Here is a 26,522-nt window from a genome sequence, read left to right as displayed (position 1 = left end):
TTGCTTACTCTGCTGGAGGCCTCACCACCCTGACTGCTGCTGCATCTCCGTACTTCCTGCTGCTGCTGCTGCTGCTGCTGCTGCTTCTACTTGACGGAGACGCGATTAGACGCTGACCAAGCAAGCTCGAGCCACCTTCTTGGGGGTTGTTGTTCGGGTTAAAAGAGCAAGGAAAGCCTTAGTCAGCCACACCAAGCCCTGGCCTGACTTTGACCCAAAAACCTCCTCCTCGTCCTCATCCTCGACGTCCGCCGTTTTTCGTTTCCTGCTCGCCTGTTTCCCGCACACACACCAGCACCTCGCAGCCTCGCCAGACACGCAGCCAGACAGACGGAGACACAGCCAGAGACACCGGCCAGAGACCAGGGAGATTCACGGCACCAGTGCTTGCTACCGTTTTGTCGTCTCGCTGACCGCCGGGCCTTGCCTGGCTTGCTCTGCTCCCTCGCCTTTTTTCCCCTTCACCTCAGCCCGCCCCATAGTTACATAACACAACCGTTACTGCTACTTCTACTACTCCTCCTACGGCTGCTACTGCTACTGCCACAAATTCCACAGCTATATAAATACTTCCTTGCTCCAGCTCCTCCCATGAATTCATCAACGCCACTTTCCTCCCCATCTCCGTCCTCTGTCTCCTCGTCGACGTCACACTCGCAGCATGGAGATCAGATAACACGCACTGTGGAGGACAACCATCTGGCCGCTCCTCCGGTCACCTCTGCTCCTGCTCCTGGACCTCCCAACACCGCCTCTTCCGTCGCCACTACTACTTCGCTGCTCTCGGCTGCCTCCTCTGCCGCTCCCCCTCAAAAGCCTCCCAAAGCAAAGATGGCCAACCGGCTCAGTCGCATGTTCTCTCAAACTCGCTCTTCGGCACCATCTGCGTCAGTCTCCCCCAGTAGACAGAATGTCGACTCGTCGCCAAAGCAGAATGGAAACTCAGCTGTCACTTCCAACATGAAGACGCCTCCCTCATCTTCTCCAGCTACAGGCCCAGCAGACCGAAAAATAGACCAGAAGCTTGCCGAGAAGAAACCAGACGGGAAATCCGCAGACAAAAAGGCAGACAAGGGCAAGGATGCTGTTCAACCGATCAAGCGATTCGAGTTACTTGCAGACGGAACGCACAAGCACACTCTCAAATCGGCCAGGCGCCAGGAAAAGCTCTCGGACATGCTACGTGAGATGATCGGGGCCGGAAAGAAGAAGGACGATGCCGGTGCCCACGCACAGGGCCAGGGTGACGACCAGCAACAGCTCTCTCTCGTCTCCACCTGGGTCGACCAGCTCAAGAACGAAAAGGAGAAGATGGCAGCCGACAAGAAGGGCGGACCAAACAGCACGGCCTCTCTTGTCGACAAGTATGGCAAGTGTCATGAAATCGTCGGACGCGGTGCTTTCGGAATCGTCCGCATCTCCCACAAGATCGATCCCAAGGACTCCAAGACGGAACACGTCTATGCCGTCAAGGAATTCCGCCGTCGACCCCAGGAAACTGTCAAGAAATACCAGAAGCGTCTCACATCTGAATTCTGCATCTCTTCTTCTCTCCGCCATCCGAACATCATCCATACCCTCGATCTCATGCAGGACGCCAAGGGTGACTACTGCGAGGTTATGGAATACTGCGCGGGAGGAGATCTCTACACTCTCATTCTCTCCGCTGGCAAACTCGAGGTCGGCGAGGCTGACTGCTACTTCAAGCAACTAATGCGCGGAGTCGAATACATGCATGAAATGGGCGTTGCCCATCGAGATCTGAAACCCGAAAACCTCTTACTCACAACGCACGGTGCACTCAAGATCACGGATTTCGGCAACGGGGAGTGTTTCCGCATGGCCTGGGAGAAAGAGGCGCACATGACCGCGGGCTTATGTGGGTCTGCACCATATATCGCACCCGAAGAGTACGTGGATAAGGAGTTCGACCCAAGAGCTGTAGATCTTTGGGCTACTGGCGTCATCTACATGGCTATGCGGACCGGCAGACACCTCTGGCGCCAGGCGCAAAAGGAAGAAGACGAATTCTACGACCGATACCTGGAGGGTCGCAGAGATGAAGATGGTTATGCACCCATCGAGACATTGCATCGTGTGAGTAACCTCATCGTTGTGCCTTGGCGTTTAACATTGCATAGCCACACTCCAGTCCTCACCCCTGTCTCCTCTTAACTCTTCCCCGCTGACAAAATAACCGATATACAGGCACGCTGCAGGAATGTCATCTACTCCATCCTTGACCCTAACCCTGGTCGTCGCATCACAGCTTCCCAGGTTCTCAAGTCTGAATGGGTCCGGGATATCAAGCTATGCAAAGCTGGTGAAGAAGGCTTCTAATCATACATTTCTCTCTTCCCTTTTCTTCCCTCTTTTCCTCCCACCATCATCACTGCTGATATAAATGCGATGATGGGCACCAGTCCGATTGGCAGGTAAGCCGATGGAAAAGAAAAGAAAAAAAAGAATACCAAAAGAAACGATCCAAAAAAAAAAAGGAACAAGGAAGGGTCGGAACTTAAAAAAATCGAGAAAAAGGAACGGGAACGGGCTGGCTATCTGACTGACTTACTGGCTTGACTTAAGCCAAGCTACTCCTGGTTCAAGTTGGGTTGCCGTTCTCTCTTTCTTTTTTCCCTCTCTCTTCCCTGCCCTTCCATATCTCATCTCCGCGCTTTGCTTTTTGGTGGTCGTCGTCGTGTTCACCTGCTTCCACCGATTCCCTTGCTTCCTTGGCCTACTTATCTATGCCCTATAACTACAGAAAGTCAGGCAGACAGACAGACAGACGACGATGATGCTTCTTGGTTTATTTTCTGCCGATGGATTGGTTGGTTGGTTGGTTTGTGGTTTCTTTCTTTCTTCCCCAAAGGGTTTGCTCGGTCTAATGAATTATGATCATTTCTTCCGTCTCCTAACGTATAATTTCCTTTTTCCTTTCTCCCTCTATTTTCTCTCTTTCTCTCTGGCACCGACAACCCAGTCAACGCCGCTATCTATGGTCGCCTTTCCAACAACGACACCATCTCTTTCCACCCCCTTACCTTACCCTTTCCCCTTTTCTCTTTTCTCATGCCGAATGGGTATTGGCATTGGTTGGTGAGGTGACGAATGCATATGCACAGGGATACGTGATATGGCCTTTTGTCTTGCTGCTTCAACCTGCCCTATTGAATCGGACACCCTATTATACGACTGATTAGATATATGACTTAACGTATTTCTCACCTGGCTGTTACTCATCCCTCCTCTTCACATCCTTCGTTGGCTGGCTCACCTTTTATTTCTTTTCTTTTTTTTTCACCAGATATCTTTCTTCCCTTGTCCATATCGTTCTTTGCACATAAACTACATGCTTCACCAACACATAACGTCATTTCTACCTCGATCTACCCAAGCGTTCAATCACATTTTAACCGCTTATCTCTGTTTACATTGTTTATTTGCTTTTATTCACTTTCCTTTTTTAGATCGACTTGACCATATGTACTTATTTACCTACAACATACTTACTCCCCAGCCCCCCCCTCTAAACGTGGCTGGCATGCATCTCACACACGACAAGTGGACTGACGAGCAGGCAGGAAAGTGGAATGAAAAGAAAAGAAAAAACACAACTCAGAATAAACAATGAACTACGGAGCCACCGTATCTGCCCTAACTGGCTTGCCCTTTTGCTTGTTTTACTGCTTTCTTTTTTGCTTCTCCATCCAGTCTTTTCCAGGGGCTGGGTACGAACTGCAGATGCTGCCTTAGTCTACTACCATATCGCCAACTCTGCATGTACTATCTCCATACCCCGATATGAACGGATGCATCCGTACCAATCACCTGCATCCGACGATCAGCGAATCGAGTCGGAGAACATCCGTGGAAAGAAGGAGAAGAAGAAGCAAGAATCAAAAGAATAACAAATGTTTTATATCGGTTCGGAGTTGCCGCGATGTGTTTTGTTTATCTATCAACCAATTTGCGTCCGCTCGCTTCATGATCTTATCTGATCTTATCGTGTCTGGTTTGGGTTACAGATACCGTTTTGGCCTGAGCCTTCTTTCCCTCCTTTCTTTTTCTCGAGCTGGATATATATCTTCTTGCCGCTGCAGCCTGGAGCCTTTTTTTATATTGGTTGAGAACTTGCATAGCTTCCTTGTTAGCCAAGCGGTTGTATAGATACACGACGTGCTGTGCGCTCTACCTTAGCTGACACGGCCAGCCTTGGGTAGCAGCCACGCACCAAAAAAAATAATCAATCCTTCTTCGCACTCTTGAAACACCATCAATGTCCCGTCTATCTTTTTAATCTCCATCTATACTTAACACTCACTTAACACCTGCGAATATCAAATCAAATCAAACCAAATCAAATCAAATTAAGATGAAGCGCGGCCTCGACTCCGTCCACGTGACGTCTCTGCTGCGCCACGAAGACGCCAAGCCCCAGTCTTAGCTAAGCCACAGCTTGGGCGCAACTTCGACTCAAAAACCTGCCCAGGCTTCAAACCGTCGAGCGAACTAAAGAGCCTCTTCTGCTTTTCCACGCTCTCTCGACGCTTGAGATACCCTCTTCCGCGATAGAGAACATAGAAAAGGCCTGCGGTCTTGCTAATTAGCCTTTCCTGACCTTGACGCATCGTTAACAGTACCAGTTCCGCTTGCTTTTCCCTCGAGACCAACCTCCGTACGGACACGCAACCAATCACTGCCCCGCGAAGCAAGGGCGCCCTTTTACCGGCCTGTCCTATTTCCCTCGACTATACACCCAATACACCTCGAATCGCACTGCTTGCGCTCTAATAAGCTTGTTATAATATCCTGCTATCGACTGCGACTGCTTAACAACCATGTCTTGGGCCGGTATGTTGATAACAGAAGGCTCCCTACGCTGCAGCGTACTCTTCGAAACTTCGACTATGGCCCCTGATATATCCACGACCAATGCTGATACCGGCTGTCCTTCTAGGGTTTAAGAAAAATGTCAACCGGGCGACGACCCAGGTGATGATGAAGACTGGTATGTAGGCCTGACTTCTACTTGCTGCTCTGGACCTCTGCTGGATGAGACTGACTCCTCGGTATTACATTAAAGGCCATGTTGAGAAGACGAATGACCGGGACTATGAAATTGAAGAGCGAAGATATCGCACAATGGAATCCGCTGCGAATAGGCTACAAAAGGAGGCAAAGGGATACCTGGACTCGTTGCGAGGTGAGCACGGTTGGAGCATACCTTGAAAGATACGGTTGCTAACCTATCTCGCAGCCATGACTGCCTCTCAAATGCGAATTGCGGAGACTATTGATGCTTTCTATGGCGATGCTGGTGCCAAAGATGGCGTGAGCAGAAGCTACAAGCAGGCCGTTGAAGATCTAGATGCAGAGACAATAAAGGCACTTGATGGTCCCTACAGGTTAGCTCCATCTCGTTCATGCTCGTCATCAACCGACCTGACGTATACTGACATTACTCTTTAGAACGACTGTTCTTGACCCCATTTCCCGTTTCTGTGCATACTTCCCCGATATCAACGAATGTATCAAGAAACGTAACCACAAACTGCTCGACTACGACTCCATGCGCGCCAAGGTCAAGAAACTCGTCGAGAAGCCAGACAAGGACGCCTCTAAGCTACCGCGCGCCGAGAAGGACGCTGAAATGGCCAAACAGGCTTATGACCAATTAAACGAACAGCTATACAACGAGCTACCGCAACTTATCGATCTCCGTGTCCCGTACCTCGACCCATCTTTTGAGGCTCTTGTCAAGATCCAGCTCCGCTTCTGCGCCGAGGCATATAGCCGCATGGCCCAGGTCCAGCAGTACCTTGACTCAGACACAAGAGAGGAGTATGCATCTGGCAACTTAGACAATAAGGTTGAACAGGTACTGCAGGAGATCAGAGATCTAAGCATTGCCGGCACTGTTTGATTTGAGCTGGTGGCCCTCGTACTTAATTCTGGTTCCCTTTTCTCCGTTTTCGCCCATGAAGTAATGTTTTAGCGTGTTTTCAATACACATCAAGTATAATATTCCATCTTCCTCCGCTCTTCCGCTCTTCCGCTGTCTTGCGCTTCCCTTTTCCTTTCCTTCTTCTTATCCCTGGCTAGGGCTGCAGGGTGGAATAATATAGGAATATATATACATATATGGACAGCTAGCTAGCTATGTAAGGGAATAATTCCGCACCCCTTGCTACATGAAATGACTGCATCAGCCTTCCTCCGATCCATGCTCCAGCGTTTGGCCCCCTTAAACGGTCCAGAAGTCAACTTTCCGGCTGTTTCGTCTCACACCCTGGCCTGATCTGACTTTGAGATGATAACGACGGATTCCGAGGCGTCTAATTCATAAACTTACCTGATATTACCAGCAATACCCCGTCAACAACCTCACGACACTAGGCCATGAGAGGAAAGTGCATACGTGTTGTAGCTAGTTTTTACATGGGGATTTTCTCTTCGTTTTCTCTCTCATGATGGTGTTTGTTCTTTACGTACACCCATGTGATACGACGACGGACTTGTGCTTTTGATGTTATTTTGCAGAGCATGCGTTCCTGCTCGGCGGCTAAAGCAAATTAAGGCTTGTCCGTTCCGTTTCGAACTAGAAGCCCGTTTAGGCGGGTACAGTATTAGCAGCGATACGCCGTTACTGCCATCATGTACCGGACATGGTTGCCTATTCCTTCGACCAAGTCTGTTTGGGTTTCGGATATGAGTCCTATTGAGCATTTAAAGGTCATGGATGGAATAAATCATGCAACTATGCTATAGGTATAAGTATCACCACCATCCTACCATATAAATAGAAAATGTACATCATCCTACTTATACGCTTATATAGGAGTCTCTCTACCTTCCTGATAGGCAGAGATATGCACAAGGGCTTAACTTAATGGCTCGACCTTGTATCATGGGCTCACCTCTGAGAGGATACCAGTTGATGGGTAGTTACGGAATAAAGCTTGCTTGTTATGCAAGATACATGCTGGTCATCCCGTGTATAAAAACATCCCGCCGTACAATGTACATTATGTACACTTTTGTTCCCTGCAGATACGGTATATCTCAATGATAAGCATCTCATTAGGTGCATACGTTTGTGTACACCTACTCCGGATGTGCGTGCCTTGTGTCAGGAAGAAAGGGAACCCCGATCCATGAACCGCCCTAGTGGCTCGACACTCATACCCAAGGACAATACCTGCCAGAGAATCAAGGACAGGGCCGATCCTCAGATCCTGATCGCAACAAAAGTCCGCTCAGAAGAATCCTTGCATCGCCTATTCATGCGAAGAATTATTTCACGTGATTGTAGATCCCAAGGATGCTGCGAGCTGGGAGCAACCTTGAAAGGAATGGCCCGTGAGGGATAAGATCCCATGATTCAGGGCGCCTCCTGGTACCCTGCTTCAAGGGGGTCCATTGTTGCGTTGTCCAGTTGGAAGTTCGCCATTGCAGTTGAGCACCTTCGCAACCCCGAGGCACCCTGGTACCTGTCACTCAGCTTGAACGCCGCCCTTCCATCAAGCAGCTAAGCGAGCATTTTTAGCTCTTGCCTCTAAACCCGAGAATTTGTTCGTGCAATTTCTCTTGGTTAATATCGTGCCAACGCAGTATCTAAACCCAACTGCATCATGCAACAGGTTGCGATATGGGCGAATAGGGGTGTTTATGCAGCATCAGATAAACAGCAGAAGGCCCGTGCGTCTGACGAAAAACGCCCGTTGACAAGATACGATATCGCCATTTTGACCGAAACAATACAGCTTGAAACAAGGACGCTCCAGGTCCGGTACAGCTCAGCAATAGGCAGTGGGGTTGGCTGTAGTAAGTAGCTTCCAGTGGACAATAGCCGTCTTATCGCCTCCATGGGCAAGGGGAGAGCTGGCACCGGGGAAGCCTCCGCCCTCAGGTAGCCACTGCGCACATACTGCGCTGGCAAGGACAGAGCGGTGTACTCACGGTCGAAGCCGGATAACGGCGTCTTAGAGGGTATATGTAGCCGGAATTTCTTCAAGGGGATAGATAGACGGGAGCAGCCGTTTATGTTGAGCTAGTTAGTTAACTAACTAGTATGTAGGTTAGTTAGTTAGCTAAGTTATATGAGTCGATGCTTACTGATGCATCACCGCCCATCCGCCCCCGACCAGCTAATCCCGAGGATCTAAGGAGCGTATGAGACAGGCAATGCATGGTATAAGTGACGTCTGGGGCTTGCGTGGCTAGTCTTCTGGACTCATCGACCAGATCCTGTCCTGTGTTGGCGGTTGATATAAGAGCGATCAGATATAGCCTGGGAAGCGGCTCTGCTGGCGCTAAGCCATAACAGGCAACTCGCAACTTGCCCTGGTAAAACTGTTAGGTAAATCTGCCTTGGGGGATGATACAGATGAGTTTTTGAGAGCTGGTATGATGGGTGTTCTGTTGGTTCGAAAAAGGCAATTAGATGAAGCCCGTAACCTTGTATGCTGAATTATTTCTAGAATCAATGCCTGTTGAGAATGGAAGCTTGTAGTGAAGTAACAAGATATGTAGTAGGATTGAATTGGATATCGTTGATTCATAGATAAAAACAGGCCAAATCTATTCGTACATTGTTCATTAAGAGCGTAGCTTTTTTGACGTAAAGCAAGCAAACAAGCAAACAAGCAGCGCATGTAAACAGTTACATCAGTACAAAGGAGAAATGGATATGAGCCAAACGAACGAAAAGGGAAGAAGTGTAGAAGTAAAACAAGGCACACGCATGCTTGAGTTGGCAGCAGCAGTCGACATCATGAGAAAGTGTTGTCGTTTATCTCGATTAATTTTGTCTGAATCTCTATGCAGGATGCATAGTAGCCTTCGAAAATGTCGTTCTTTGCAATGCAGGTATACCGGAAAGAGATTAAACAAGGACTCCTGTAAATTTGACAATTCCCTAGGAGAGTTATCCGATTGAGCTGGATATTCCACGATGGGTTAGTGCCTGTGAGTGATCTCCAGGCCATTTGGTTAAGGGGATCAAGATCAGAGCAAGGCACCGTCCAAGCGGAAGGTAGATAGGATAAAACAGAAAAACAAAAAAAAAGGAATAACAAGTTAGAATCAAAAAAGAAAACAAAAACAAGGAACATAAATGGCAATTTTAAGGCAATACAACAGGTCCGTGAAATTTTTTGCTAAATGAGCAGATTTGCCTCCCACGCGATTTTTTAGACCAAGAGGAAGAGACACGGTCTCATCGAAATTCCTCTTCCAGTAGCATAAAAGGAAATTTGGGAATGGGAACAAGGCTGTTCCTGATAGGGGGAAAATAGTCGGCCGTTAAAATCTCCGAAAAAAAGGGCATGCTCCGTGGGTAGATGGGTGTCTAGTGGGAGTGAGAAACCGGGCAAGTATGATCGACTCCAAGTCAAGTCAGGCCGGATTCGTGATGTCGTTCGGGAGATAGGCAGTGATCTGGGAAAGGAGAAGACAAATCGAATAAATAGCAAGAAAATGGGAGATGAAAAAGAGAGAGAGATAAAAACAATTGCGAACACCTTTGGTCACGTTTTCGCATCAAGTCATTGTACATATGACTTGGTTCATGGGAAATATACGTCTCGCTCGAACTCGTTACTCCTTATATCGTATTCAATCCACCACGATTCAGCTGCACGGGGCGCAAAGCATCATTGATATCATGATACGCGTGCCCTCTGCGTATCGCTATGAGCCTTTATCCTCCTCTGGGCTCGTATCGGGTTGTTCTGGTGAAATTAGTTCCCGGTTACCAGGGGATTCTGGTTTAGCTGGGCCGGTGGGTGTCGTTGTGGCTGCTGATACTACTGTATCCGGCCTTTGGCCATTGCCGCTTGGTGGCGCTTCCGCCTGGGGATTCTGAGACTCTTGGGCTGGCCTGTTCGAGTCTTTTGATTCTATAATCATTGGCGAATCCTGGAGATGCCGGGCACCCTCCGCGCGCGGCATGAGTGGTTGCTGTGGTCGTTGTCCTCTTTGAACCTGTATGTCCTGTGTTTGAGATGGAGGAGTTTCGGTCCCATGATACTGTACACTCATTGGGGTCGGAGGATCGGGTTCACGTGGTTGTTCCGGAGGTGGTCGCTGGCCCATTGCAGGAGAATATGGTGTCTGTGATGTAGCGGGAGATGTTGCAGGGAGAATTCCTACTGCATAGCCAGGCCTTGGTGTAGTGTGGTTCGGTTGAGCAGCGGGATGGGCCTGAGATCGGGCCTCCTCAGCTATCCTGCGACGCTGCATTTCCACCTTGCTCGGTCGTCCGCGTTTGCGAGGAGTATCTCCACGAGGAGGTTCAGGAGCACGAGGAATCGGTACACCAGTACGAACCTCAGACATGGAGTATCTTGAGGTATCAGCTGTATGCGGCTTTGGCTGGATGGCACGAGGAGCAGATGCCAGCGGCCTTTCCCCAGGCGGTGCGGGCCGTTTTCTGATTATCGGAGACATCTGCAGAGGAGCAGGCGGGCCGGGGATGCTCTGTCTGTATTGACTCGTATATTCTTGCTCCATGCGATAGAACGCTGTTTGACAAGAGCTGAGTGATCGCCCTATATGTATAGTAGTCAGCAAAACCGCTGCTATGGGGCAAGCGCAAATTGGCTAAAACGAGCATATCTCCATTCATGCTTTCAGGACACATCAAGGCCACTTAAAGCGAGAGTACTGGACTGAAAGGGGAGGCGAGGGGGTCCCGTATTTATTTACCTGGCGGAAGTGGTATCTCCATCCAACTTGGGGCAATGCGGTTCTCTCTGATGATACTGAAGAGGTATGCGGAGGAGACGCCTGCTTTCTTCAATATCTCAGTGAGAAGAAAGTTCTGTAGAAGCAAGGCAAAAAGAGAATCAAAGGTCAGCGAACTAGACATTGAAAATAGGTATTGGCGTGAAGGGCAGGAGTGATATCAGTACCCTCTCCTCCTCCGTCCATAGTTTATCCTGTTGATGGGACATGTCCTGCGGGTGGTCATGTACAGTGTGAAATGGTAACGTAACGAATGCGCATATGTTGGGCCGCTCATATAAAAGGGCAAAAGAATCGGAGCAAGCAAGGTACAGAGAAACGAGAGTCGTCAGCAAAGCTCGCAAAAAAAAAGAAGACGGCGGCGGGAGCTTCAGTATTAACCACCGCCGCGGCCGGCACTGAGTCGAGACGAGATGGACTGATCGGACGAACGCGAGGCCGGTGCTACAGCCAGCAGGCAGCTAGCTCGCCGTGCAATACAAAGTAAAAGCAACGAGAGTAGAGAAATGAAGATTGGATTTGGTGGTAAACAACAACAGCACAAGATCCAACCAACGGGCAAGGTAAACAACCCCACACAAACTCCAGGACGTGGGGGAGAAGTAAAGAAGTAAGAAGTAAGACGAAGGGTCCCGTAGATGGAGATGGCTTGTCGTCTTCGGTGCTGTTGGTTGTTTTCTTTTCCGTTCTCTTTATCTCTGTATCTCTCTCTGTTTCTGTGTGTGTATGTGTATGTGTGTCTGTTCAGCAATGAAGGGCGCCGACGTGAGTGAGTGAGCGAGTGGTAGCGGCGGCGCAAGAGCCCACGCAAGTAGCAAAAAGTAGTAGAAATAACAAACGAACGGAAGCGCGAGCGCAGGAGTTGCCACACGCAATTGAAACCTCCTCGGATGACAGAGCTAGACAGAGAGAGGCAGCGTAAGAGGCAGCGTGGCGGGTGATAGGATGGAAAGTGCCTTTTGTTGTATGTGTGTGAGTGTGTGTACAGCGGCGATAAGTAGCAGACTGGACTTTTATGTTGGTACAAGGATACTTAGCCACGAGGATGGTCGTAGTAGTAGTAGTTGTCACCCATCGAGCGGACGGGGATTCAGGGTTGGGGATTGGTGAAGCAAACAAAAAAGAAACAAGAAGCAGCAGAATTAAAGCGTAAAGGGAGAAAAAGAGAAGAAGAAGAAGCTCGTATTTAATTCATTCGTAGGACAGATGGAGGTTTGGGTGTGCGACAAAGAAGCTGGGGCATTGAATTTGTCGATTTCGCATTGATGTTTTGGCTGGGCCGGACAGAGATGGAGGAGTTGGAGATGACGATGGTGGTGATAGTAGTGGTAGGGTAGCTGTTAGTAGGGTTCCCGTGGGACAGAATCAACAATGAACACTGCTAGGAATGAATATGCGACTTCGTTATTCCGGTGACATCAAGGAGAGACTTGAAACGAGCGATAAGAAGGTCAAGAAGGCACGGCAAAAGAGAAGGGATGGAAGCAGGGGCCGAAGGGGATGGCGAGAAGAGGAAAAGAAGGGGAGGAGGAGAAGGGCAGGAGCGCAAGAAGGCCAAAGGAAAAGGGGAGAAAGAGAGACAAGACAGAGGAGAGAGAGTAAGAGCGTAAGAGAGTAAGAGAAGGAGAGGAAGCAGAAGCAGAAGAAGAGAGAGAGAAGTGTGAGATGTTGGTGATGGAGGCTGGAGAGTCTGCGAAAGAAACAACAACAAAAAGAAAGAAGGTTGATTTTTATGGGGATCAATCAAGGGAGAGGGAAATGGGAAAAGGAAAAGGTTAAAAAAAAAAGGTACTCGCAGGTACCGCTGCGGTCACGGAAATACCGTATAAATAACCAGGAGGGCTTCTTCTTCTGCTTCCTTTAAGTTCGTTCGGGGGAGGGAGGGAGAGCAGGAAGGGGTACAAAGTCCCCGGGCGAGGCAGCCATACAAGATGAAAGTACCTGTCCCTGTCTATACACCCCCCAGTGGGTACAGGCTCTTCATGCAAGAGATGAATCCAAAACTCGCCAGGCTAGCCCGTTGCAGGCATGCAGGCAGGAGCTGCTTGGGATATTTCGAGCATCGAGCGGCCAATCAGTGCTGGCGGAAAATCTAAGAGACGGGCCAGCAGGGCTTGAAACACCTTATTTAGCCTGTCTTGGGGACTCGAATTCCGTCTCGGAAAAGGTCGATATATATTGCCCATATATGTATAAGTTGCTTCGTAACTACGGAGTAGTGAATCCGTAGTTAGCAGGCAGGCGAACAGAGAGTGAGAATTGTATGCGGGCCTTGCAGGGGATCGAGGATGGGTGTTAATTAGCCTGCTTAGAATAGAATATCACTCCGAAGGTCTGTTCCTTTCTTTCTTTTTTCTTTCTTTTTCTTTTTCTTTTTCTCTCTCTTTTTTTTTTTTTTCAATTCCTATCCTGCTTCTTCTGCTGTCGTTTCCTCCCGACCATAAGGAACGTACCCAGTAACAATCCTTCAATCGGCGAGAGCGACACACGCAATTCCCAGAGTGATACCAACGCTAGATGCGAGAGGCAGAAACCAAGGAGTGGAGCTGGCCAGAGGCAAACCTGCAGAGTAGTAATAGTGCTACCGACTGGCTGCTGGCTAGCTGGTTGGTTGGCTGTTCGTCTTCTTCCTTTCTTATTCGGCTTTTGCTGCTATGAAGCGCCGTCTATTATTTGTGAACATTCTATGTGTCTATGCTCCGTGGCGAATGATAGTCTAATCAAGCGCTGGTAAACTAGCATATACAGCTGTTGGGGCCAAAACTTTGACCGTTGACGTTGATGTGTACGGAGCGTACGGACGGAGTGTATACTCCGTACCTTTGTGCAAGCATATAGCCTTCCCTCGGTCGATATTGGCTGGAAAGCTTGAAGTCCGGGAGACCGACCTTAGAACCAGCGATCATATAGCTAGCTATATTATGATTTGCCTCGTGTTAATTGGGTGTGTTGCCCAGGAACGAAACGTTCCAGGCGTCACTTTGTCTGATACTGATTGGCCATGGTTTCGTGATAAGGTGCCTGTGTGTGGATAACGTCGTTTTCTGTTTGGCTGTTTTTGGTGGCATGTAACGAGCGAAAGTAACTCCTGTGTTTCAAACGAAATCAAAAACGCCCTGAGACATCAAGAAACAGGAGCAGCCAATACATACACGCACACTTATTCTTTAGTACTGTGTAAGAAAAACAACTGTCCGTTCTCGAAGTTTGGTAGACAAGCCTTGTCGCACAGAGTATCAACGAAGGAAGATTTGGAGCCTTTCGAAGAATTAAACCCATGGCAACGAAGATGCATGTTGATTTTTTTCTTTTTCTTCATTTCCTTCCTCCCCCGGGCCGTTCTTCTCAGGTGATTTTGTCGGGTGATTTTATGGGGATATCGATCGAAGCATGAGAACTCCATACGGAGTACGGAGTAACTAGTTAGCTAAACGGAGGATTGAGCAAGGTACTTCGTAGCGAGGCACCGCCTGTTCCTCACAGGCAAGCAGATCATCCGCTCTGACTGACTTTCTTAACTACTGCCTCGGCGCCACAAGCTCACACGCCCCAAGGCTATTCTCGGTTTGCTTGCCTAGCTCACAAGTATCTTGAGCTGTTTAGGTTGGAATTCTCAACGGGAGAGAAGTACTTATATGATGGGTCCGACGTGGAGAGGTACGGAAAGATCTGTGATTGGAGGGCAACACAGACGGGGAGGAGCCATGTTGCATGGGAGCTGGATGATTGGAGCCGCCCGCCCTCCCCTTGCTGATGATGCTGATGCCGATGCTGCTGCACAACCCACGAGAAACAAACAAAGAGAGATACAGACAGGAGGGATCCAGCCATGATGGAGATCGTTGGATGTGCAGTTGCACTGTATTCGTACGCCGGGGGGTAACCAACGACTCCTAGGCTGGCCACCGAGTTGCGCTTGTATCGAACTGGTCCCGCCGTTACGGAGGACCACCAGACACAACGTCTGCCCCTAGAGTATATCTAGTTAGCGCGGTCAAGCCAATACACGGAATTTTACTAGGGAAATCGAGGTACTTCTACGTCCTGCTCCCTCTATCATAATCTGGCTTCGGCCTCTCTGTCTCTCTTGTCTTTTGTCGCTTCCCCCAAGGCTGGACGTTGAGATTAGGCCAAAGCACAGTTCTCAAGCAACCAATCAACGATTAAGAAAAACCACCACATAAAGGCAAACCAATTAGATTTTATCAGCCCATCGATCATGAGCCACTTAGCTGTAGTTGGCCACCGGAGCCATATCTCATCAAATGACGTATTAAACAATGGAGTACTAGCCCGTCGAAATGGAATCAGAATCGGGCAAAATGTTCAGTGATGTAGTTGCATATATCAAGTTAACATATGCAGTCACTACGTGGGCGGATATTAAAGTCAGGAATGAGTTGTGCTACTTCTATTAACTATACTTTTCAAAATAGATAACACATCAGTTGACAACGGCTACTCTCATTTCTCCATTTCTTTATTTCCTCCCTCAACATATACAATTTTCTTCTTGTTGCATGAAATTAGCGCGATGAATACCACCGTGGCTCTTTGGATATGGCGTCGCTTGCGGTCATCGTGTTTTTGGCTTCCTGATGATGGGGAAGTCGAAATTCCACCTTTTGTTTCGCATAGTAAGGAATGTTTTCAATTGGTGTCAGACCAGCCGGAGAACAGCCTTCACCAGAACCACTCTGAGCACGACTATCTTCTATATGAAAGCCATCTCTCCGAAGATCAACCCCAACCTAAGGGGCAACTCGAACCAGTGCTAGATGAACCACAACACCCAATCCATTCCCTCAGCGCCGACATACTGTACTATCTCGCAGTGGCCTTCCTCCCTGTGAACGATACAGCCTCTCTTGCACTGACCTGCAAAGCTGCATTTATAGCTGTGGACGGGAAAAAGGTTCTCCAAGAGTGGCAAAGCCAGCCCTTAGCATGTCGAGCGGAGTTCCTACGGGGGCTAGAACGGGATTTCCCAGGCCACATCCTTTGCTATCAATGTGCAAAATTTCATTCCCGATTTCAAAGTGAATATCAAGATGTAGAATGTGATTTTAACAGCTGCCAAATGTATTATGGGCAATGTTCGTATCGTGTGTTGTATAAATGTGCCAAAGAGATTGTGAATCATTATCGGTTTGGCCCACGATACGGACGCAGTGAGCGTGAACTGATACCCAAGACGTTATATTCCATCTCAAAACCGGAGGATGATGTTAAGGGAATTGATTGCATCGATTTAAAGTGTGTTGGCGAAGGAGACAACGTTAACCTGATTTTCAGGCGGTACATATGGGTGGAGTATGATCTCTCAAATCCAAAATCGAGAGAAGCGGCAAAATATGTAGTCTTGATGAACAGCCTCCATATTTTGGGCCCCCACTGGAGGATGGATAACCTGACCGATGAAATTCCTCCCACGAGTTATTGCTGTAAGTGGTGCGGCGCTGAGAGGGAACACTCCATAGTGCACTTGCGGGATAAACCTGGGTATGCTGCTCTTCGAAGCACGCTATGGGAAAATGTAGGTCAATGTGAAAACACAGAGCATGGACTGTGGACTCATGTTTGCGATGATTGGTTAATGCACCGGGAGGAGGAGCAGTATGTTCCCATTAGGCAGTGCGATTTAACGTACTTGTATGCCTTCGTCGGTGATGCCTCCTGTGCTGATCGAGAAAGATATTATGATCCATCGGTTGAGTTCTAGTTCGTTGTCAGTATAAAATAACTAGTCTCTTTGCTGCCAAATTGGTGGACCCGCCTTTATACCCCGGCCGTTTGAAACTCGTTAAGGTTGCTATAACTGTCCCGTCCGTACCGGTGCACCGCTAGTCGGGGCGCCGGACGCCGGACAAGCCTGCGCCGCTGCCCGACTGGTGGGTTTGCTTGACACCTCACCGGAGCAGGAATGAACGGACAGATCCGGTCAAATTTCGCCTCCATTCTCCTCCGAGCATGTCTGTCAGCAGCAGCCGCATGCATTTCCTCAATTTGCCTCGCTTCAATCCTCTCGATAGCGACCCTGGTTGCACTATGGTCACTCGCTAACACTCTGGTTTCAAACAAGACACTTTTCGTGGTTGCCCGGGTTGAAGTAAGCGTATCCTTCAACCAAGCAAGCTTCGTACCAACACCTTCAGGGTAGTTCATAAATATTCCAAGAATTAGCGTCAGAGTTTCATCACTCGGCCAATTGGCCTCGGCCTGAGTCTGTATACTATCAATTGTGGTCTTCGTAAAATCAAGCTTCAACCTGAATGCCTCCATCTGTTCTTCCCAGGATCTAATAATCCCATCCCCCTCCTTCCCGAGGTTTCTAAACCACAATACGAACCGTGGTATCAGCGTCTCCCCTAACACTAGGTGTATAAGACCAACAAATGGAGAGAAATTCGCGATCCATCTAGCAACTGTTTGTCCAGTGCTTTCGTATGCCGGGGTTCCACATCGAGCAGAGGAATCCTGTGAAGTCGTGAGGGGCTGTAACATAACACGGGAATGTCGATGAAGAAAAAGTGCAAATACAAGAACATAGCCAAGGGCCAGCAGACGCATTATGGTGGGTATTTCTGGCTCGCTTGGGGGTCTAATGGTAGGCTGGATTGCTTGCTGGCAGATGATAACAGTTGGTAACAAGTTAAGAAAAGATGGCCTTGCGTTGTGGTTTCCTTCCTGGTCCAGGGGCGGAGAGAGGAAGAAGAGGAAGAAGAGGAAGAAGAAGAGAGGAAGTTCGCGGTGGAGGGGCAGGACATCGCGTTAGCGTAGGGCTTTCCTAATCGGGTTGACGTGACAACGAGGGCAAAACCCAGCATATGACATGGAAAGCGCCAGCAGTAGTAGCAGGGATATATAGGGCTACTCACTGGTATAAGAAATACATTCTATAGGGACAATTGGATTCTGGGTATCTTTTATAGCTTATATTTCATCCGGAAGCCAGGGAGGAGAGCTATTCTTTACATGCTCTTGACCTTCAGGCATGATAAAAGTTGGGTATATTAGAGAGTCACGTATCAGCCATCTCCATAGGAAATCCATGGCGTACCGCCCTTCCATAGAGCGGTCCATGGCCCACTTATTTTCACCGTTTATATGTATAGAAGATTGGTGCAGGAAGCAGAGACGTTGACAACTACCTAGGCAGGTGGCTCCTATCCGCTTTTATATAGAACGTTGGATGTATTGGTCATCGCCCAGGCCCCCTGGGCAAAACTGCTTTGTACTCTGTAGATACCGCGTAATTTCGCCTTCGAAGGAAGCAACAAAGTACCTTATTACCCTAGTAAGATTCTGTGTATCGGCTTAACCGCGCTAGCTAGATTTAGAGGAGTTGTAATAAGTTTTTGTTCTGGCATGCTTTCTTAGCGCGTTACTAGCCAGGCACAGAATCCGAGCCAGTAAGTGTCTGTATTTCCATACTTGTGTGTCCAGCTTGTTCGGTGTAACTAACGCTCTTTATACCTCGTCGAGAGGTTTCTTCCGGTTAGGCGCATACTTCATGGACGGAGTATCCCCCATGGCTCCAAGGCTTCACTGGTTAGTCTGCATTTGCTCTTTTCTTGGCCCTGCTCTAAAGCTCCCTTCGTCTATTTAACTACAGCGTATTTGTACAGCCACCTGTAACGCCGTTTTGAACTGTGAAGTCGATGGATGGTGGTTGTATTCAAGCCGATGGGGCGGTTTTTCCACTGTAATTACTGGCTACTGCTAACCACTGCCTTTCAATACCGCCTGCCAGGACCAAGGTAACTATTTAAAGCATACGAGTAACGCTCCGATGGATGATAATGAATGCGTTGGTGGTAGTGTTGGCGGCGGCTAATGGGTGGGCGGGCATACTTGCGTTGGACGGACACTTCAAGGGTAGATCTTGGTACAGAGTATCCTTCCACGATTTACTTTAGGCACATTGGTCCAGGGACATGGAGTTAACATATGGATGTTTCAAAGCTTCCTCGGCGGTAGGCCGTGCCGCTGGATCGATAACAAGAATGTGCTCAATGAAATCAATACATTCCTCTGAGCAGATCTCCCTTGGGAGCTTCTGTAGTTCGTCCAGCAAAGACCCTACAGTGATGAATGGGGCGTCTTCACCAGTTTCAGGATGCGTATATCCGGTTTGTTCAAGTGCTTCACCCATTTCAAAATCTTCTTTATAGGCCGGGTTATCTGGTATATCAATAGGGCCCAAAAGCCTGGTGATTTTTGCCAGGCACCATGCGGCTTTGTTTCCTTCGATGCTCTTATCCCGTGAGCCAAAAAGGGTCCCGGACATCAGCCAATGCGTGATCTGTTTTATGTAAGTAGTTAGCCTATTCTCCACTGACATCATGCAAGGCATACATACGGTTACTCCCAATGACCACATGTCTGATGAATGCCAGATTCCAAGGCCCCTCCACACTTCGGGAGCTCGTGTTTCGTCAGTCTGCGCACCAGGATTATTCTTTGCAACACCTTCAGAAAGGCTTTGTAAAGCGTGAGTATTTTTCTTCACAAGTCACTCGTTACGGGAGAGAAGCAGACCATTGTCCAAATCACCAAGTTTGACAATAGGTAATAAAGAATCAGGTTTTGATAGGAAACATTGTTTGGGTTCACGTCTAATCAAGAAAACCAATAAGTTGACCAAATAATATAAGCAATGGTAGCCGGTAAACAAGTGCGCCTACCTGTATGCACGCCCTTCATTTGGTGGAATACTACCAGCGCCTCAAGAATCGATTTAGTAACGATTTGGGGAAGGCGTGGGTTGGAAAACGGCTTGCCAAAAGGGCGAACTAGCCATAGTTCTGTATCCATCCATTCCATAACGAGGCGCTTCTGGATACTTGGCGGAGATGGACTCCAATCTTCGAGTTCACCTCTCTCAATGACATCAACTGCCTGTCGGATGTAAGGACATTCTTTTATAGCGGGTAACTGGTGGGCGCGGAGCTCCCTCTCCATGAGAAGGTCCTTCATGAGAAGGTTCTTAACTACCTAGGTACCACACTGCACATGTTATCAAATTATACGACAGGGAGTGAAAAAAGGATACCTACCTCTTGTGGAGCGGAGCAGCTTGTGCGCCATCGATTGATGAGACTCTAGAGGCCTTAAAGACCGAAGGCCCTTTAAGGAGGTCAAGCAACTTGTAGGATGCTTTCTGCCCATTTAAGATTCGATTTATAGAGGATGCCATCTTTGGTCGATTGGGCGGGTAGTAACATAATTTTGGATCAATATAAACTTCAAAAGATTATTATAGCCAATCCATATATACAGAATTTAACCAATAAGTTAGGTTGCCTACACTTTCAATCATCATGTGAGCGTTGCGAACATAAAATGTATGCCTAACTTTGAGGGAGAAGCAATCTCAGATTTCCTCACCATTGATTGGCTGTATGAATAAAAAGACCAACCTTTTGAATAATGAGGATGCATACAGAAGAACACGCAGTTAAGAACCTGTACATATTTCCTTGATAATGGGGGTTGTTTGTGCCTTTGGCGCTTATCCGGTCGCTTCTCTGGTGAAGTAGACAAACAAAACCATATGGAACCAGTGATTTAACCATAAGATCAATACTCCGTACTAGTTAACTGAAACTCTCCTGGATTAATCCCAATGTGCTGCTCAAGCTACAGTCACAACATCTCTCTGTCCCTTCCTGCATACATACGCACGATACTGGAGTACCACACGTTGATTCATGGATGGACGGGTACAGGAAAGGTCGTGTATCAGCCCGCATTGCTGATCTGCCCAGTGTATTTGATGATACGAGGGTCGGTTGCCTATTCAATACTTTTCGATCCAATCAACAGATATCAATCAGCCTTACCCGCAAAACCCCCGTGCGTCACACAATCCTCTGGAACCCAGTCGCTGCCCACGAACCAGGCAGCGCTCCGTTTAACATGCGCACGAAGAAGGCTGTCGGTTCAATTTAATCGAGCCATGTGTCCCTGCCTCTTGCCTATCAGATCATGTTTCTAATTCGAAACCAGGGAATTAACGCTTTTCCCCGATCTTAGCCTTTCAGGTCGCACTTTCGCCTCCATCTGCATGATGGGCGGCTACGGGTTCTCTATCTTCAATGAACCATACAGAGGAGCCGGATGATAACGTTTTTCATGATAACACTTGCTTTCTTTTCATTCGTCCCTGACTGTTTTCTGTAAGTTTTCGCACCCTTCCCCCTCACACATTCATGGTTTACCGAGAGTTCCAACAGTCCTCTGTACTTCTGTACCGCTGAGGCATTTCTCTTCCGGTGAGGTTCCCTTTCGGAGTACACACATCTGCTTGTCTGTTAGGTCTCAAAATATGGTATGGCCCCAGGTTTGGTGTAATGGAACAACGACATTCAAGTTATTAATGCGTTAACCCAATTACCATTTACTTTAGCCGTTGGTTTGAATGGTTTGCGGTTATGTCGTCCAATTAATCTGGATTTCCACCTGAATATGTTCAGATGACTGCCAGAGTCGTTACTTTTCATGATTTGACCACTTCCTGGGTTTTCACATCTTCGCCTCCAATGGTCACTGTCATACTTACTGTATGGCTTGCAGCCAACAAATACCATTAGCCCGGTATCATATGAACAAGGTTCTACCAATCTCTATAAACAATATACCAGCTAGATGGCTATATTGTTTCTTGCCGGAGTCAAGGTATCCTCGGATCGCTCTTGAATCTGGTGACAGCTTCCCTTAACCATCGGCGGCCGAGTCGGTTGCTAGATAAGTGCAATATATTCATATGGTGCCTTCACCCCGAGAGGTGGCTTCTGCCTTTACGGACGTCTCTAATATTCTCGGCTATTGTCCATGGGCCCTTCAGTACCTTCAACCTTTACTAAGGGCAAACAATTGGGTATCTGGGTTTCTGAAAAAAGAAAGCCCTGTCCACGAGGTCGCGTCAAAGAGTCAAGGGCCGATGATGAGGAGTCGTGGTTGGGATGATTGTTTTCCCGATGTACGTACCAGGATCAATGTCTGTTCCGTTTGAACGAAGGGACCAGCACTTTTATTAGTCCCAGTCTTAGTGTTAATGAGTGGTAGCTGGGGAAGCGGTTGGTCTCGTTTGTTTCTTTTTTCCTTTTTTCGCAGGAGGTTTTGGAGCTAGTGTTACTGCCACTCACTTCGAGCCACCGCCTTGACTGCATATTTTTTTCCCTTTATGTAGAAAATCTCCAGAGCCTCCAACTTCATTTATTATAGCTCATTCTTCACTTATCGTCATCGCTGGTATAGCCGGCCCCTTTTGTCTCCTCTCTTCTCAGAATAGCTCTCAAGGGCAAACAAAGAGAGGTGCATTCATCTGGAGAGATTATATCACTGATTTATCGGGAGCCATTTTCCGACTTGTTAGCTTGACATCGAGAAGATGACCGCAGGAGACTTATCATACCACTATTTGAGGAGTTAAGAGGGTAACCTCCCGAACAGCTTCCGAGATACATAGAGAGGAGCTCTCCAGGCGAATAATAACAGAAAGAAGCATTAAGTGAAGAGGACATCTTCCCTTGGACATCTTGATGCTGGCTGCTCGCTTGAAACCAGCGCCTTTTTCCACCCAACACCGGCCAGCAACTCTCAAGGGGACCACGAAACCAGGCACCCTTAGCTATATCATCACCACCAAGCCTGTTTCCTTTCGCTACGTCCGCTTCTTACTTTGCTCTATCTCATTCAGTCTGTGGCCATCAGGCAACATATATCGGCTCCAGCTACTCGTGCCTGGAGGTCAGCTTCTTCCCGCCAGGCTTGATTGATCCTTCTCCTGATACTTGTATTTCCACTATTGCCACTGTACCACTCCCTTTTTCGTCATTTCCAAAAACCTCGGAAAAATCTCCATTCAAAGTCGACGAACACCCAAAAAGTTCGACTTCTCAACCATCTTCACGGCGTCCCCTTGCGCCTCGACGTCACTCCTCCCTACGTCGCTGTTGCCTGTCTGTTCAGCCCGGAGGCAGCCACACCTTGTCACTTTTTTTCTGCAGTAGTTAGGGGCTGCATAGTTGACTGGTGTCTTGGCAGAAGATTTCCGGTTCAAAGCACCAGCGACAGGCGTCAAAAGCCGTAACACACCAGGAGCGTAAAAGAGTGTTGATGAAGGTCCTAGTGTCACAAAACTTGTCCTCTCCAGTCTCGCCCACTGGATTCGATCATTGCTTCTCCGCAGAAAGCACTCTAACCAGGCGGTAGACGCCTGCTCCCGCTGGCCCCATGGCTCGCCACGATGATGTCGACGTGAAGACAGAATTTGTGGCAGACGCGGTAACAGAGATGAAGCTGGAACGAGAAAACTCGACAGAGGATGCGTCCCTTAATGGCAAGACCTCTAGTAATGGTGAGGCCAATAGCACTCCTGCGTCGCCTGCCAAATCAGCAGTTTCATCGCCAGATGGGTCGTCTTCTGCCTTGAAAGATGAAGAATCAGAAGAAAAGATTGGAGGGGATATCACCGTCAAGCAAGAGCCGGGTCAACCTCCGAAACTGGCTCGCTCTGCTACCAAGAAAGTTGTTCCCAGGAAACCTCAGATGTTTGATCATCTCCCGGACAGCACCGCCGAAGCTACTTCCCTTTTTCAAGTGATAGATGCATGCACATACTCAAATAAGAATATGGGCTACACAGACCATGCCATGGAGTGTGACTGTGCTGAAGAATGGAGTAAGTAATTGTCTTATATGGACCTAGTGTCTCCTATGCACTTCCATATCTATAGACCTGATGGTTCTTACATTCTCTGCATACTTGCCTTGTCGTTCTGCTTAGTTTATTAGTTCTTGTGTAGAAGCTAATCCGGGTTGCTCTAGATTCCAAGACAGGAATAAACGAGGCTTGTGGGGAAGATTCAGACTGCATAAACAGGGCCACAAAGATGGAATGTGTTCAGAATTGCGGCTGTGGTGACAATTGCCAGAATCAACGCTTTCAAAAACGACAATATGCCGATGTCACAGTTATAAAAACAGAGAAAAAGGGGTTTGGCTTACGAGCAAACGCCGACCTGCGACCTAATGATTTTATCTTTGAATATATTGGCGAGGTCATCAATGAGCCGCAATTCCGAAAGCGCATGATACAGTATGATGATGAGGGTATCAAGCACTTTTATTTCATGTCTCTGAATAAAGGTGAATTCGTTGATGCAACAAGAAAAGGAAACTTGGGGCGATTTTGCAATCACTCCTGCAATCCCAATTGCTACATCGATAAATGGGTAGTTGGAGAGAAGCTGCGTATGGGCATATTTGCTGAGAAGTATATTAAGGCTGGCGAAGAATTGGTTTTCAATTACAACGTTGACCGATACGGTGCTGATCCACAGCCGTGTTATTGTGGTGAAGCCAACTGCCTTGGCTATATTGGTGGGAAGACCCAGACGGAACGAGCAACGAAGCTATCTAATGCCACCATCGAGGCATTGGGAATTGATGATCTGGATAGCTGGGACACTGCTCTACCGAAACGCCCAAAGAAGAAGAAGACTGCTGAAGATGATGAAGAATATGTCGACAGGTTCCAACCTAAATCCCTAGATGAGGAGGGTGTCACGAAGGTCATGGCAACTCTCATGCAATGCAAAGAGAAATGGATTGCTGTGAAGCTTCTGGGCCGTATACAGCGCTGTGACGATGAACGGGTCATCAACAGAATCGTGAGAATGCATGGTTACCAGATTCTCAACTCCCAGCTTACTGCTTGGAAAGAAGACTTCAACGTGGTGCTACAAATTCTCCAGATTCTGGATAAATTCCCACGGCTTACACGAAACAAAATCATCGATTCAAAAATCGAGAGCACTGTTAAGCCGTTGACCGTCTGTGGTGATGAGCGTGTCGAAAAGCAAGCTGCTTCTCTCCTTGAGACTTGGTCAGCGCTTGAAGTTGGCTATCGAATTCCCAGGATGAAGAGAGATCCTGCACTAACAGCCAATATTCCCTCGGCAAAACAATTTGAGCGTCGAGAGGTAATGCGTGAGCGTGAGGATCGTCCTCGGAAAGCAACATCGGAGTCACGAGATAAATCTCCAAAATCCCCTTCAGTTGACCCTACCAAAGTCGCCCCTCGAGGTCCTGCTGCCCATAGTAGGGGCGGAAAGAGCCACAGAAACTCATACCACCAGGGTCCACGACCGTTCCGCCGGCCATTCAATCCGCTTCCTTCAGGATGGTTCGCTGCGGAAGCTAATGGGAAAACATACTACTACTCTGCTCGAGGAGATACCACTTGGGTCAGGCCAACGACACCCGCACCACAGCCACCACCCCCACCAAAGCCTGAATCAAAGGATAAGACGTTGCAGGACATTATTGATGGGATTATGAATTCAAAAGAAGATACCCCGAAGTCAAAGGATAAGGAGGTATCTGCTACCCCAGCAACTCCCGCTGACGTCCATCAAAAGAAGGAACACAAACCGAAATGGAAATCGTTGAGTGAAGAGAAGCAGAAGAAGCTCTATGAAAACACAGTAAGCCAATTTACGACCACTTGGGCTAGGATATATGCTGATAACGAGCAATTTTTAGCTGTTTCCTCATGTCAAGTATGTGGTGGATAAATTTAAAAATAAGCTCCCTAAAGATGACCTGAAGCGCTATGCAAAGGAGGTAAGCAACCTGCATAGCATGTGTTTAATATATTTTGAATCTTATACTTACCTAATGTGTAGGTTGCCAAAAAGCTTGTGAACTCCGATTTCAAGAATAACCGCGTCACTGATCCTACTAAAGTCAGTGAGAAGCAAATAAAACAAGTAAAGAAATTCTGCAAGGAATACTTTGAGAAGGCTGTTGTGAAGCACCAAGCCTATGAGAAGAAAAAAGCCGAACACAGAAGAAGGCACAACAAGCCATCAGACAGCGGTTCTAAGGAGCAGACTATCCTACCTCCCACCGACAAAGCTGATGAGAGTGAGGTTGAAGATGATGTCAACTTATCAGACAATGATGAGCCTATTCAAGACGACATCCAAGGCTCATCCCCTCGGGAAGAAGAAGCAATGACGCCAGGGGGAAGCCTGAAGAGGAAACGTGACGTTGATGATACAGTAGAAGAAGATAACGACACCAAATTTGACGGTTCTTCGTCGTCTAAGCGGCAACGATCTGAATCTCCACCTGTTCCTCCACCGCCTCCACCGCCTATGAGCCCTGATAACTCAATGGAGGTTGATGACATGGAAGGAGATTTCAAGAGACAGAGAGACGAAGAGTTTGAATTTGAGGATGAGAATACTCCTTGCTCGAGATCACCGGGAATGTACAATTCCCATGTATCATCGCCACCCTTTCCTCCGCCTCCTCCATTGCCGGCTGATATGCCTGACCGGAGCATTGACCAATACGGAAATCAGCAGAGCAATGCGGATGATACGGACTCCTAGTCATTCAACACATATCTCTTTATTCCTTTACATCATGGGCAATCCAGTTACCACGCTTTCAACACTCGTTGAAGTGAAGGACAATGAACAGTTCACCTGCATCCCCCAGAGATGTACATGCAAAATCATACAGTTACAAGTTAGCCATGCGACGTAAGGCTTGCTGCAGTCAACCATCCCATCATTTCACCCTTTCCTATACCTGGCCGGGCACAATTTCCTCTATCTGAATAACCTACCACTTGTTATCAAGTAGACTTTTCCATCTCTTGGTAACAGGTATAATACCCATTGCCCTTTAATGCCCGATTCTCTTGATATACCATTTTACCCTTATTTTTTTGTACCCTTTTCCCATCTTGG

The 26,522-nt window shown here is 47.9% G+C and overlaps 8 protein-coding genes across 8 annotated transcripts; 4 read left to right on the top strand and 4 right to left on the bottom strand.

The window, feature by feature from the left end:
- Positions 1-591: 591 nt before the first annotated feature.
- On the top strand, positions 592-2,340 carry MGYG_03873 (HAL protein kinase; the record flags this gene model as incomplete). Its single annotated transcript, XM_003173652.1, has 2 exons — positions 592-2,097; positions 2,209-2,340. 2 exons carry the CDS (start codon positions 592-594, stop codon positions 2,338-2,340), a joined length of 1,638 nt encoding a protein of 545 aa, XP_003173700.1.
- Positions 2,341-4,841: 2,501 nt separating this feature from the next.
- MGYG_03872 (hypothetical protein) lies at positions 4,842-5,926 on the top strand (the record flags this gene model as incomplete). Its single annotated transcript, XM_003173651.1, has 5 exons — positions 4,842-4,854; positions 4,889-5,011; positions 5,087-5,206; positions 5,261-5,408; positions 5,473-5,926. The coding sequence occupies 5 exons, from the start codon at positions 4,842-4,844 to the stop codon at positions 5,924-5,926; spliced, it is 858 nt and encodes a 285-aa protein (XP_003173699.1).
- Positions 5,927-9,693: 3,767 nt separating this feature from the next.
- On the bottom strand, positions 9,694-10,873 carry MGYG_03871 (hypothetical protein; the record flags this gene model as incomplete). The annotated part of the gene is made up of 2 exons (XM_003173650.1): positions 9,694-10,553; positions 10,711-10,873. 2 exons carry the CDS (start codon positions 10,871-10,873, stop codon positions 9,694-9,696), a joined length of 1,023 nt encoding a protein of 340 aa, XP_003173698.1.
- A 2,004-nt stretch (positions 10,874-12,877) lies between these two features.
- On the bottom strand, positions 12,878-14,028 carry MGYG_03870 (hypothetical protein; the record flags this gene model as incomplete). Its single annotated transcript, XM_003173649.1, has 4 exons — positions 12,878-12,957; positions 13,203-13,401; positions 13,548-13,663; positions 13,902-14,028. 4 exons carry the CDS (start codon positions 14,026-14,028, stop codon positions 12,878-12,880), a joined length of 522 nt encoding a protein of 173 aa, XP_003173697.1.
- Positions 14,029-15,283: 1,255 nt separating this feature from the next.
- On the top strand, positions 15,284-16,471 carry MGYG_03869 (hypothetical protein; the record flags this gene model as incomplete). Its single annotated transcript, XM_003173648.1, has 1 exon — positions 15,284-16,471. One exon carries the CDS (start codon positions 15,284-15,286, stop codon positions 16,469-16,471), a length of 1,188 nt encoding a protein of 395 aa, XP_003173696.1.
- A 56-nt stretch (positions 16,472-16,527) lies between these two features.
- On the bottom strand, positions 16,528-17,319 carry MGYG_09035 (hypothetical protein; the record flags this gene model as incomplete). The annotated part of the gene is given in 2 exon segments (XM_003173647.1): positions 16,528-17,080; positions 17,099-17,319. The coding sequence occupies 2 exon segments, from the start codon at positions 17,317-17,319 to the stop codon at positions 16,528-16,530; spliced, it is 774 nt and encodes a 257-aa protein (XP_003173695.1).
- Positions 17,320-18,664: 1,345 nt separating this feature from the next.
- MGYG_03868 (CMGC protein kinase) lies at positions 18,665-19,728 on the bottom strand (the record flags this gene model as incomplete). The annotated part of the gene is made up of 3 exons (XM_003173646.1): positions 18,665-19,054; positions 19,112-19,221; positions 19,437-19,728. 3 exons carry the CDS (start codon positions 19,726-19,728, stop codon positions 18,665-18,667), a joined length of 792 nt encoding a protein of 263 aa, XP_003173694.1.
- A 3,261-nt stretch (positions 19,729-22,989) lies between these two features.
- MGYG_03867 (histone-lysine N-methyltransferase) lies at positions 22,990-26,159 on the top strand (the record flags this gene model as incomplete). The annotated part of the gene is made up of 4 exons (XM_003173645.1): positions 22,990-23,437; positions 23,584-25,244; positions 25,303-25,383; positions 25,446-26,159. 4 exons carry the CDS (start codon positions 22,990-22,992, stop codon positions 26,157-26,159), a joined length of 2,904 nt encoding a protein of 967 aa, XP_003173693.1.
- Positions 26,160-26,522: the final 363 nt, after the last annotated feature.

The sequence above is a fragment of the Nannizzia gypsea genome, genomic scaffold, assembly GCF_000150975.2.
Source record: "Nannizzia gypsea CBS 118893 supercont1.3 genomic scaffold, whole genome shotgun sequence".
NCBI lineage: Eukaryota > Fungi > Ascomycota > Eurotiomycetes > Onygenales > Arthrodermataceae > Nannizzia > Nannizzia gypsea.
Note: the sequence above shows the minus strand (reverse complement) of the source record. Positions and strands in the feature narration are given on the sequence as shown.